At 41.3% G+C, this 14,429-nt stretch overlaps 1 protein-coding gene across 1 annotated transcript in view; it reads left to right on the top strand.

The window, feature by feature from the left end:
- The window catches only part of rgs11 (regulator of G protein signaling 11), a 145,724-nt gene that overhangs the window by 80,864 nt on the left and 50,431 nt on the right, over window positions 1-14,429 (top strand). The window contains exon 8 of the mRNA XM_068056849.1: window positions 5,559-5,640. Within this exon, the coding sequence (XP_067912950.1) occupies window positions 5,559-5,640 (82 nt within the window). The remainder of the gene's footprint in view (window positions 1-5,558; window positions 5,641-14,429) is intronic.

Genomic DNA, 14,429 nt, shown 5'->3' with positions numbered 1-14,429 from the left:
ACTTAACACATTCATTTGACATTCCTCTGCTATTCTAATGGAGCCATCAATATATTCAAAACCCTGTTAAAATAGTGGTCACAGGAATTTTGCGTGAATGTTTTTGTTTCCTAATATCAGTAATTTCTATGTTAATGCAACCAAAACTGCACAAGGTATTCCAAATGGTTATAAAGAGTTAAAACAACCTGCTTAGATTTGTAATAAAATGCTCTTGACATGCAGCCAATGGCCCACATGCCTTGTTAATAGCCCCAGTTTTAGTGTAATACTAAATTCATGGATGAGGAATATCCAGTGAATAGAGACATTCAGAAAACATTTGATAGGTTCCACATCTGAAGCTTTTAAGGAAGCTAAAAGCATGTGGAATTACGAGTAAAATAGTAGTAAAAAGCTAAAGCTGATGATGAATGCGAAATGCACTGTTAGGACAGTGTAAGTAGTATAGAGATGGATACTTTTGCTAATGTTATATTTGCTGATAATACCAATCTCTGGGGTCAGGAATCCAAATTTAAGGAAATTGAAAATGTTCAAATTAGGACAGATTTCATCGAGAATTTGTGGACGCGCACTTCGTGGCTTTCTGATCTTGCAATCTTGGTAGGCTAGGAGTGTGCTTTTGTAAAATCAGCCCTTTTAAGTAGATAGGTCACAGTAAGATAAACAGAAATTAATGTAATACAATAGTGGATACAAGAGAAAAATTTAAGTCACTAAAAGTATTGTCAGTATGAAGTTGCTTGGAAGGCATGTCATTGGTTGCTTGTCAAGAACATATTATAAATCTAAGCAGGTTGTTTTAACTGTAAATAACCATTTGAAATACTTTGTACAGTTTTGGAATACAGAAACGTTCATACAAAATTCATTTGTCCACTATTTTAACAGAGTGTTAAATGAATGGATTGAAGTGGCCATTAAAATTGCAGACAGAGGAATGTTAATTGAATGTGTTAAACACTAATTTCTTAGGCTTATATCTTCAGAATAACATAGAAGCGTTGGCGAATGCTCAGAGAGGAATAACATGAAAGATTCCAGGACTCAAATCTAATTTATAAGGACAGATTGACAAAACTGAACGTATTTTTATTGGAGACAAGAAGATTGACTAGTGGCTTGACCATGGTGAAAGAAATTAATAGTATCAGTGCTTCCATGACCAATGGGTGGCTGTCTGACTTGTGGAGAAATAAGCAGGGTATCTTTGAGGTCATTTGGAAATTTGAAACTAAATCTACCTTCTGTGGCAGACTCATTCTTATATTTGAAACAGGGATATCCGCGATGATCCAGTGCACTGTTAATCTTTAACACATTGGCTCATTAATGGAACCTGGCATAGTCACGGAAGGCTGGGGCTCTTTCCTCTTGACTCCAGTTAACCCTGCAAGCTAATGCCCTAATGCTTACTATTAGTCCTGGCTGAATAAGTAGTGGGAAGCTTACAATGCTTTTGGTTAAACTCCCTCAGCATCCCAATGCACATTTACATATCCCTAAGCTTTGCTCTGCCAACCTACACCTAAATTCTCTATGGAGAAACAGCACGCACTCGGTAATGGACAAACAGAAATTCTATAGTACTAGATTTCACAATAGCTTAGCTCAGAGATTCTTAAACATAAAGATGGCTTTCTGCATGTTAGATACTTCATTGGAAAAAAGCAAATAAATGATGTTGTTCCAGGACATATATACAAAATAGTGAAGATCGAGCCTGATAAGGCAAGAGATCATGAAATTGTCCATCCTTTACCCAGAGTGGTTGATGTATAGACATCTACCAGAGTGAATGTTAAATCAGTGAATCCCTTTAAAAAGCTTGGGGGCTATTTTGTTGAAAGGGTGAAAACGGGCAGTAAATAGGTGCTGTACTCATAAGACACAAAAGTCTGGTTGTAGCATGCAATTTCGGGCCTAATTGCTGATTGCCATAATTTGAACTTACCTAGAGGCACTGTATCAGATACCTGCAGGTTTAGCATTCAAATGCTGATAAGAAACAATTTTTATAGAGCAGAATATGTGGGCTCCTCACATCCACTTTCACTGAAGATGTAGAATGTGCTGACTGACACACAATGGCACATTTCAGGATGGCTCAGGGATTAAGGGAGAAGATGCACAGGCTCTCGGATATGGCACTAGAGGTCCTGGTGGAGGAGGTCCAGAGGGGGAGGGATGTCCTCTACTTGCAAGGGGAAGGATGCCACCTCACCCTCCTATCCCTCTCTCCTACAGCAGCTGGTGCTGCTCTGCCTGGCCTCATTTCCTCCCATTCCTCCTGCAGACCAAGGGAGACCCCTAGCAAGGTGCCTATGACCAATCACTTACTTTCTTTCGGTGACTCCAATAAGTAGAGTAGCATGGCACTCATTCTTTTTAGATGAAGTCCTCCGAGAATTTCTGGAATAAATGTTGATAGTGTTGGCGAACTCTTGACAAACTGCCCAGAAAGTCTTCCAATGTGTTTCAAAGGTGCACTTCAAACTCCAGCAGCAAGTGAACAATGAAAGCTGAGCATGCCTTTAAGTAGTGCTCAAAATCCTCTGTAATGACTTGTTTACTCCTTTTTAGCTGGTTGCTGTGAGGAGAGAGCATTAGGTCAAGCACTATCCACCAAAATGCTGGATAGAAATAAGAGTGAAGGGTGTAAGGATAAATCAGGTTTGGAAGATTAAAGAGTTTACAGATACTAAAATTCACTTTATTCATGGCATAGCAATATTACCTGGTGTAGGAAATTGATGGTTTTGTTTTATTGGAAGTTTTAATTGTGTTTAATCGCCTCCTTGTGGATATTGAGATAAGAACCTATGATAAAGCAAATATTTATTCGAATCAATGAAGGCAGATAATGGGTCAGGCCTTCAATAGGTGGAAGACTGGGCCACCTGCAGTTCTGATAACATCATTGTTTTGCTTTTAGTACACTTAGCTTTTTGACCTAGTAGGGCTACTATGAAATGAAAGTTATCGATGTTTTTGTGTACTATTCAGGTGCTGTTGAAGCTTTAGAAATTTACTTTCTAGCTGCAGTTTGCCAGCAGAATGTTTAATGCTGTCATGCTGGAGGACACAGCAGATAATGGAAAAAAGTCAATAATCAGACCACATCATTTCTCTCTGTACCTGGAGCTGTTTGGTAATTACCCATTCCAAAAGTGCACACCACTACCAATGCTGATCCAATTACTGGCAAAGTAAAAATAAATTGATACAATTTTAATGCATAGATTTTCATAGACTTCCCTCTGGGCCATTTGTCCTGGTTATCTGTTGTCAGGCAAGCCCCCCCCCCACCACCCCCTGCCAAGACTGAGGCACACATTATTTCGCCAAATGAACGCTAAAACCTAAAATCGTTGTTGGGAAGAAAAGAGGGCCTATCACAAGGAATTGCCAGGCCCCTGACTGGAAAGACATTTGCATGCTGGGAGACAGTGGTGAAACAAAGGACCCAGTCCTTGCTTCCCCAATACACAGAAGAAGTGGTCAGACCAGTTTAATCACATGACTGGCAGGCTGTTGGATTTTTAAATTTGAATTGGCCACAGAATTCTGAACTCAGAAAGCTGTTTGCTCCTAGACTGAGAACACCTCTCTCCTGTCTGCTCCCATCTCTTTCACATGGAACGGAAGACCCATTGAAAACACATGAACTCAAAGAAAGAAAAATTTCCTACGTGAATAAGGTTTAAGAAGAATACTAGGCCCCAACGAAACGTAAGAGCTGTCTACAATCAAAGACTCTACGGCAAACTCGAAACACAGAAACAGTAACAAGAAACCCCTTTCAGAGACTGCCTCAAACCTCTCTGCTTTATTTTTCTTTTGCTCATTTCTGTCCCTATTTGCACATGTATATCGCGTGTGCATACTAGTGTGGGTGCGTCAGGTGTCTGTAGGCGTTAACCGAATTAGAGTTTAAGTAAGTTTAATAGATTTCACTTTTCTTCTTTAAACCTAAGAAAACCTGGTGTGCTCATTTCTTTGTCTTATAATTGGAAAGCGGTGAACAAGGATTCATCAAGGGGGAGCTCAAAACACAGTATGTTTAAAAATCAAACTCTGTTACAATAAAACCAGGTGAAGGCAGTAAAAGACCCCTAGTCTCCTCAATCAGGGTCAGAGTATAGAGCTGTGGCACACCACCTTCCGTCCGAAACAATTCTCTTGAATTATGCGCTTTCTTCTCCCACAGGATAAAGAGAGAAAGATTTATGAGTAGGCTACCCTCCCTCACCTATTCCAGCATGACATCCACATGAAATGTCGCTCTCCTCAGTGATGCCCCCTGTTCAATTGCGTCCCATATGTTGGAGTTGCCTTTGCCTCAGTGATGCAACTGGCCACTTGATCTGACAACGCTGCGGAGAACTGTGGCCACCCAGTCTGCTCAGCTCATGTGTGTGCTGGTGTACAGAGAGTTACAGACCTGTCACCTGGGTGTCACTTGCCACTCACCTTTCCAGACCTTCTCAGGTCTTTGAATTGCTTTCTGCACTGGACCTAAGTCCTTCTGGTGACTCTCCACCTACTGACCTCCATTGCCACCTCCATCCAGGCCCTCGTTGTTTCTCTAGACAGATTTCTTCCAGACGCTGGGAACAAAACATCTCTCCTGTCTGCCACTGCATCTGTTAAAGCCTCAAGGGAGGCACCTGAACATCATGCTGCCGCCCGGGGACGCCTGCCCATGCCAGTGCTGGGCCATACTGTTGTTCCACTGCTTCAGTGAACAACAAGCCTAGTCATGGCTGCCGTTCACCTTTTCAAAGGGCCCTCCATCAGTGGGTCCTGCCTCCAGGCCTCTCCCAGTGCTGCTAATTGGGCGCCTACTTGCCCCTGGGTCTTTTAGGCCCTTTGCATTTCAAAATCGCGTTGCGTGACTGATGCTGATGTTGCACGGGGTTGAGACCCGGAAATGATCCAGGCATTAGGATGTCAGATTGAAAATCTAGCTCCAGGAGTCTGGAGAGGAATCCAGGATTGGTAGCAATCAGTGGTAGGGGTGCAGTGCTGGTTAGGAGTGTCTTTGAGCTTTCCTTAAATGTGTGATCGGAAAAGAGCACTCCTGCTTTTCCAGGCTCTACATTCAGGTAAGTAAAAGTGAAAAGCTAATTTTGAAAGGAGTAGGCAATCCCCCCCAATGGCGTGGGCTTCTTCAGGGCAAACCATTCTTGAAGTGGGTACCTCAAGTAGGCATTGGGACCCCTTTTTGCACATGTAGAGGGTCTAATGCCTGTTTCAGGCATGGGCAGTGGCCACTTTCCTATCCTAATATGATAGGCGATGTGTTTTCCGCTTGCTATATTAGCAAATAGCAATGCATTTTAGGGGAATCTAGGTAAGTACATGAAGGAGAAAGGAACAGAAAGATTAGATGAATAAGGATGGGAGGAGACTCAAGGGGAGTATGAAGACTGGTACAAACCAGTTGGGCCAAATGGCCTGTTTCTGTGCTGCAAATTCTATGTAACACGAGTATTCAGATACAGCCAAGCTCGTAAATTAATTTATTTCTACTTATCAATGTTAATCAACAGGGCAGCCAAGCAACGGAGAAAGTCCGACCGTATTGTACTGGATTGCCAGGAGCAGGCCTATTGGCTCGTCAACAGACCTCCAGTAAGTTATATTACTCAGTAGCAATTGAGTTATTTTGAAGGCCAGTGATTTATGGGGTAGCGAGATGGCTGAGATTTTCCTTTCCAGCAGAATCACTATTTTGAGTGTATTTGGGCAGTGGGGGAGATTTTCACCTGGCTGAATGACCTGTTGTTGATTGGGCAAAGTTTTTAATTACAGCTGATATTCATACTTGCACTTGGGAGCTTGTTGGTACGGTGGGGGTATGGGCAACTGTAGCTATTCTATTCTGGTGTTCTTAGCATCCAACGTTGCTAAGACAACGAAGACAAAAAATGTAGCCTATACCATCAATCTTATCACCTCAGTTAACTGTGCCTTTATTTGGGTGGGTGCTTTCAGTCTCCAGCATAACTTACTTCAGAAAACCAGAACAGATGTGAAAGTAGACAATGTTCTAGCATAAGGAGACCCTGCCCAATTTTTCCACTCCAGTGCTGCCACTAAACAGGCAGAATGGCAGAGGAAAATCATGTCTAATAAGTCAAATTCTGGTTTTATTGCTTCTAGTTCTGGGATTTGTTTTTGGAGTCCCTGATCCCATCTGTTTTTCTGTGAAAACAGAAAGCCAGTGGTTACTTTGAATTTGAAGAGGTCTGATATGAATTAACACCCTCTTCGCCCATTCCAATTCAACCAGTCCCTCTTATTTTTAGGGGAAATTCGGATTCTGTACATTTTCAAATGCACTAAACTCTGTAAGACACTCACTCTGTAACTGCAACTAACGTGTAATGTAACCTGTATACCAGAAGTATGTAAACTTTTTAACAAATAAATCTACTCAAAAATTTGGAATACTGGGGCACTTAGCCAGTAATTTGTTTCATATGAACTGGGTAATCGTTGACAATTAAATTTTGCTCTATTTGCAGACAGGAGCTGATACTTATAAATTTAAATGTTGCTGTATTTAAATTTCAACACCCTTTCCTTATTCCACAAAGTACTGTTTGAATTTACCTAGTGGACATGACCTGATCTATTCTTCTTGTTCTGTATGGAATGAGAAATCCATTTAATGCAGTAACTGTTTTTTTACCTAACGCCTGAGTATTGCAGGACTCTGCATGTTTCCCATTGGGTGCTAAATTTTATGAGCGCGCCACAAATCACAGTGGTGCGCTCTGATCTCGCCGGCCCGCCTGCACGGAGAGGCCATCGCTGACCACCCGCAATATTTCACACAGGAGGTCATTTAAATGGTGGGGGTGGAGCGGCCACCCCCGATGACGTAGAGGGGGTGGCCACTTCATCCCAGGCAATGGCGTCCTGTGCCACTGCGCATTTTTAAAGGGCTTCAGGCCCTTCACTTCCATTTGCATGTTTAAAGGTGCCATTTTGGTAGAAAGTGCAGAAAATTTTAATCTATCTTTGATTGCGCTCTCCGCTTCCCCCCCACCCCCCCCCCCCCCCCCCCTCCACCCCCACTGAGTTCTCATTTAATAAATTGACATTTTCCCCCCCAAAAACCACTTTGGAAAATGCCAAACTTTAACCCCTCACCTTCAGAACATTTGACCCTCAACCCCTTCCCACCGTCACCACAACCAATCGGAGCAGTTTTCCCTGCTCCCACACCCCTCCCAACCTGAAAATTAAACTCCTTCCCCCTCCCACCAGTGTCTCACCTTGAATCCCCAAACGGGGATCGGAAGGCACGGAACCTCCGGCCACCAGCCGGAATATCAGTGTGGGATGGCCATCCGGTCCAGGTAAGTTCATTAGCATGCATTTGCATAAGTTTTACTAGGCAAATGAACAAATGAAGGCCGCGGTGGGGGGCGTGGGGAGGCCACACCGAGGTCTCGCTGCTGCCGGTAAAATCCGGCGGGGCCTTCTTGGTGTCGGGATCATGGCGGGCCTCTCCCTGAAGAGTTTTCCGCCCCCACCCCCCACCCACCATGACCCCTGTGCCGGAGGGCTCATAAAATTCAGCCCTGGAACTCGAGCCCTGAAAGTGGACAAATTGCCCATTACCAATGTGATTGCATGGATGGCCCACCAATTATATTATAATCAGGCCTGGTAGTTAAAACCAGCCAGACCTCACTCTGATACCTGCCCCGACACTTACCCAGATGAATCTTGATCCCAGTTAATATCTACGTTACTGTGTGGTGGTGCATGTTGAGCCAGTGACAGAATGTGAATTTCTAACAATGATCAACATCTTAATCTTGCAAGTGACATGCAGGGGCTCATCATGACGGCTGTTTAGCACTTTTCTCAGAATAATATTGGCAAAGGAACTCGTAATGCACCCTCTTGATTAGAAATGGTAGCTGGCAGTGGGTGACCTGAGAAACAAGCGGAGAAAATACGATTAAAGAGACGTCGGCTTGGAAGTTTGTGGGGGCTTTCCTGATCAGCTACTGTAATTTCAGCAGCTGGCTGGTGGAGCACCCAGGGAAATGGTATAACAGGTGATTTCAGCCATTTATACAGTTTCTGTGGAAGGTCCAAAGGAATCCCAGAAAGGTTATGACGGGAGATTGGGAAAATCCCCTGGAATTTAAGGGCCATTGTCTAAATTTTGTAGAATTCGATTAGTATGAGCGTCTTTAAAAAAAAATTTTAAATGTATCTTCATCTGAAGTTTGCATCTTTTAAGTGGCCCTGTGTGGGTGACCTGCCCATTACCAATGTGATTGCATGGATAGCTGTCTAATTCTATGCTGATAATGGCATTCTGTAGAACTTTATCAGGATGAGTTTCTTAAAAAAAAATACAAACTATTTAAAATGTATTGTTATCTGAGGTTGGCATCTTATAAAAGGTTTAATTGTTCTATAATTAGGAACAGACGAAAAATGACAGAGCAAAATTCTACTGGTTCAGAAACTGAGTAAAGACACTGGAGCAATGTTTTTGTATCTACCTCCTCATTTGGGGCACATTGTGCCTGTGGAAATCAAGTTCCATGGGAGGCATCTTCGTTTAGGACCTCATTATAAAGTCTGACCTGCAGCAGATATTTGAAGCTCCCATTCTGGACAGGGAGGAGCTTCACTATGCTATACTGAAGAGGATGGGAAAGGGCACTGTTCAGCACCTTCATGGAAATCTGGTGGGAAAGTGGCCCTACACAGGCCCCAGGCAGGAGTGCCTGTAAAAAGCCCACATATTTCTCAAATAGATATTTTAGAGCTTAAAAGGGATCTTCTTGTAATGTTTTTCTGCTTTTTTTTAACGGCGGATTATTAGGTTTTCATGGATCTTTATGCCAGTTGTCATTATTTCTTTATTTTTTGGGATCTACCAAGCTGTTACGTTCAGAGAAAGGCAAGGAGCCTAATGAGGAGTATCATTTAGGTCAGGCTGCCTGTAAAGGGCTCCATGTGCTCTGCCCTCTGAATCTGCAGAGACTGGTACAGCACTCCAAACGGAGCTACACCAGCATATCCCACTCCATGACATCATGATGAAATGTGAATGTTGACTAACCCTTGTGCTTAAATGATTTTCCAAAAAGCCACAATGTTGTGATTGATATGGTACTGCAGGGCAGAGACACGTTATGATCAGCAAGTCACATCTTTGGCCACATCCACAAGATGCCATCCACTATTTATGCAACTTACTCGGGAACGAACTGGAAATCTGTCTTCTTGGGATTTGTGTTAGTAGAGAGGCAGATGCCAGGCTGAAACATGTGCTGTAAGGATTTGTGCATGTACAGGGATCATAACAGTCAGCTATGACCTGAAACTAAGCTGCATCGTCTTATTGGTATGTTGCAGTGCTGATCCATTTGATGGTGCTGTGGGGTGACACAGAGGGCAACCCTCTCCACAAGCAGCTCCTGCTGCACCATTTCAATATTAGCATCCAGCGAACCGAGGGTTATGTGCTGAGCTCTTCTTTCAGCTGTCTGTAGGATCATTTTGCTGCAGCAGACTTCCATTTCGATTAAAAAAAATTTCTGCCACGTCTTAATCACCTGTCACTTCAACTTTGGCAAAGGTTATTAATAGGTTGAGTTGTCTTTTAAGATTCTCCACAAGTTCTCTGATTTTTTTTCCCTTCCATTGTGACACTGCCATTTAATTTTCCCATTCCTTTAAATTTCATTTACACATAATTTTTACTTGCATCATCCTTGGACCTATCCAAGCTTGCATATGGAATTGAGAAGAATTATGCAAATAAGAAAATTGAATGCTATTTGCCTTTTAGATTCGGTTGAATGTTAAAGCAGTGCAAATTAAACTAGAATTGATTTATACATGAAGGCAAAAATCAGCCCCATTATCTTAACTGAATGAAGAAGTGATTCATCTATATGTTGATTTAAAAAACTGTACTTTGAATTTCACAAACATTGGAAAGTATATGCTGTTATATTCCAGAAAGCCATTTGGTGAAGGATAGTACTGGAGCCAATCTTTGCTCAGTCTAACATTTATTTACAGAGTGAAACACTACAAGCATAAACCACCTAACTCAACCACACCACAGTTTCAGTATGTTATATTTTATTTGAGATACAGCACTGAAACAGGCACTTCGGCCCACCGAGTCTATGCCGACCAAGAACCACCCATTTATACTAACCCTACATTAATCCCATATTCCCTACCACCTATCTATATTAGGGGCAATTTACAATGGCCAATTTACCTATCACCTGCAAGTCTTTGGCGGTGGGAGGAAACCAGAGCACCCAGCGAAAACTCAAGCGGTCACAGGGAGAACTTGCAAACTCCGCACAGGCAGTACCCAGAATTGAACCCGGGTCCCTGGAGCTGTGAGGCTGCGGTGCTAACCACTGCGCCACTGTGCTGCCCTTTCTTTACATCGGCTCAAATGAAACCCAATTAATGCCCTCCACCTGCATATAATTAAACAGAATTGATATACAAGTAACACATACTTATTAAATATCTGGTACCGCTGACATTTTCTTGCATAAACTAAGCATCTGCTAACCAGACATTTCAAATCCCAGAAACAGAGGTGATACAAAGGAGCAGAAAATATAGACATCACCATGTCGCAGATCGATAGGGTTTCCTCAGTGGTTATTCACAAAACTGAATAAAGATTTCTGAGGGTCATGTCCTTAATACAGTGCTTCGTAGTTTCAGGCCAAAAAACTGAAAGCATTAAACAGTTTTTATCCACAGCTAAATAGGTTACATTGCCCAATGGGTGGTAATGGATCAAGAGCCACCAGATTAATGGCCTCAATGCGTTGGCAGAAAAACATAGAGCTATCCCTGGAGGTAACAAAGTAAGCTGCTTTCATGCTGAAAGCTAAAGCTTTTATTGATTGACAGAAAATATCAGTGATATATCCAGATAAATCTGCAACTTAGGCTCTGTTATAGATAAATCTGTAATTTAGTACAGTAGCTAAAACATTGTAGTTTTTATGTTTATTGAAAAAAGACAGATGGGCGAAATAAAATTCATATTGGATTGTACATTAGTAAATGACCTTTTTCTGTTTTATTTCTTTGAAGCACATTAGCTGCATTGCACAATGGATTACAGTAGTACATTTCATGCTTGTTGAAACCACATACAAGAAACATACTTTGATTTCAATTGTATCATAACAGCATGAGCTTTGTAAGCAGAAACTAAATAAAGAGAAAATGTACCATATAATAAAGAACAAGTGTTACATAATTGGTATTGTGAATATTGACAGAATGTCACACACAGAAACAGGCCATTCAGTCCATTAAATTCCTGCCAGTGTTTTTTATGCAAGTACGTAGAATACATAAAAGTTATAACATGGAAACATTCAACCCAAACATCCATGTTGGCATTTACCCTCCTTGCAAGAAACTAGTTCTAGTTACATTTATCCACCCTGTTCCCATATCTCTTCATCCTCTTTTATCCATCTTTCTAATCTTGAACATTGACTTCGTTTCTGCCTCAACTGCTGATCCTGGACGTGAAATTCCCAGCCTCACAATTCCTTGTGCAAAGACATTTCTCTTAATCTCCGTTCTAAATCTCTTACATTTAATCTTTTATATTTGGTCCCTTGTTCTGGAGCCCTCATGGGTGCTTCTATCTACCTTGTCCTTTCCTTCCGTAATTTTAAGGACTTCCAACCTCTCACCCCTTAGTCTGCATTTTTTTCCAAAGAAAAGATCCCATTTTTCAAGTCTTCATATTTGTACTTTCTCATATCAGGTAAAATGCTAGTGAATCTATTTTGTATCCTCTCAAGCCTCAATGTTCTTTCTGTAGTGTGGAGCCCAATTCCCTGTGAGATCTGAATAAGGTTTTATACAGGTTTATCATTATCTTTTGTTTTTCATGTTCTACATCTCTTGTGATAAAACCTAGAAATCCATTAGCTTCATTACGGCCTTATCGACCTGAGGTCTTGTCTTTCATGCCCTGTGAACCTGAATCCCAAATCTCTCAGCTTTTTTACAACACCAAACATGCATCCATTCAGAGTAAAATTCCAGGGATTTTTTTTAAGCAAAATGTATCATCTCACGCTTACTGACATTGAATTTCATTTCCCACTTTTTAGCCCATTCTCCCATCATATCAATGAAATCATGAATATTTTGTGATATTCTGTGCATGTCAACATCACTTTCTGTAGGCCTAAATCCAAATCCACAGTCCCATTTCCCTCATCTACCATGTCTGTTTCTTCCCAAAAAATGCTAAGAGGTTTGTCAAGCACAATTGTCCCTTTTATTTTTTTTTTAATTTTATTTTAGAGATACAGCACTGAAACAGGCCCTTCGGCCCACCGAGTCTGTGCCGACCAACAACCACCCATTTATACTAACCCTACAGTAATCCCATATTCCCCATCACCTCCCTACACTAGGGGCAATTTACAACGGCCAATTTACCTATCACCTGCAAGTCTTTGGATGTGGGAGGAAACCGGAGCACCCGGGGAAAACCCACGCAGACACAGGGAGAACTTGCAAACTCCGCACGGGCAGTACCCAGAATCGAACCCGGGTCCCTGGAGCTGTGAGGCTGCGGTGCTAACCACTGCGCCACTGTGCCGCCCATTTTGAAATCCATGCCTGGATACTTCTAGCTATTTTCTCTATCTAGATTCATGGTCATTTTCACCCTTAATGAGTTACTTTGAATAATCCCACCCTTCTGCTCGTTCACACTAATATTGCTCTTTTTCACACCAATTCCCTTTGAAAAGAGTTTATGGGCTCTGCTTCAACAGCAGTTTTGACAGAGAATTCTAACACAGAAATGTCCATGGTAAAAATGATTAGATTAGTTTGACAGCATTTTCAGGACTATTTTCTCAGTTCCTATCTCGCCTCTCTAGCAAGGAGGGATTCACCACTTGATGTGGTTCTTGGTAAAGAAGCAGAGTAAGTAGCCAACCTAAAAGTTGGGGAAGACTGGAGAAACAACAACGGTAATATAATTAGATTCAGTGTAAGAACAGAAAAAGGAAGATTGAGGGCAGGAGTACTTGACTGGAATAAAGCAAATAATAGTAATAAAAAAGGAATCAGCTAGATTAAGTGGAAGGCAAAATGGTAAGTAGAACCAGAAATCTGGAACAATTTAACCAAGAGATGGAAAGAACACAACGAGTACATTTTAGTAAAGGAGAATAGGAATATTGACGGCTGAGGTTCCATGGATATAGAGGCTAGATCAAATTTGAAACTTACAGGGAAAATCATTAGAAGAAAAAAGAAAAGCAGGAAAAATTCTGAATAAATGCTAAGAGGAAAGATCAGTAAAGCATGGTAAAAAAGAATTGAGAGAGAAAATTAGCAAAAATACAAAAGAACAGTAGAACAGTTTCTATAGGCACGCCTGTAGAGAGAAGATAATCAAGGCAAGGATAGGGCTACTAATAGATGAAGGAGGCACGTTTGCAGTGGAGATGAAGAGAATGACAGAGATATTAAATACGTATTTTGTCTCACTTTTACCAGAGGAGGTGGATATTGAAATATTACAACTACCAAAGGTGGGTGTATTAGTGGAGGTAATTCATAGGGAAATAGCACTAAAAAAGTTGTTTAAAAGTAGTGTATACAAATTAAAGGGATCTGATGGATAATATCAAAGGATCCTGAAGGAAACAGGGAAAGAAATAGCAGAACCTCTGCCTGTAATTTTCCAAAATTCTGCAGGAAAGAAAATGTGTAGAGAGCTGGAAAGTGGTTAGCAATAATATCGTCTTTCTTCAAAAAAAAGACAGAAAAGCACTAGGAAAAAAAGGCCAGTCAGTTATATGTAAATTACTACAGGACATAATATGGCAAAAATTATTAAGCATTTGGAGAAATACGAGTGTATCAGGGACAGTCAACATGGATTTCTATACAGCTGATTATGGAGAATTGATAAAAGATGTGGCTCATATACATTTAGAAAAAAAATTGATAGGGTACTTAAGTAAAAGATTTATGGAAAAAATAACACACATGGGAATGTGGCCCTAGAGATAGAGAAATGGTTTGGACACTGGAAGTTAAAGGTAGGGACAAAACCAGTTTTCAACAGCTGCAAAGATCTGGTGTGTGGTAATTCAAAGGGGTTGTGTTGGTGTCTCTGTTATTTACTACAACATAAATGACCTGGACTTAGGAATGTAGGGACCAATGTTAACATTTGCTGATGTGCAGCAAATTGTGTCAAGGATGGTAAAAATATACAGGGCATTTTGGTCTGTAGTGTAGTTTTATGGCAGTTGGAACAGAGGAGTAAGACTTTTACAGCAATTCTAATCACACACCCGCACCGTACCCACTTTTATTAAGCTGAGAAGGTGCCTTGA

The sequence above is a fragment of the Heterodontus francisci genome, chromosome 24 (assembly GCF_036365525.1).
Source record: "Heterodontus francisci isolate sHetFra1 chromosome 24, sHetFra1.hap1, whole genome shotgun sequence".
NCBI classification, from domain to species: domain Eukaryota; kingdom Metazoa; phylum Chordata; class Chondrichthyes; order Heterodontiformes; family Heterodontidae; genus Heterodontus; species Heterodontus francisci.
Note: the sequence above shows the minus strand (reverse complement) of the source record. Positions and strands in the feature narration are given on the sequence as shown.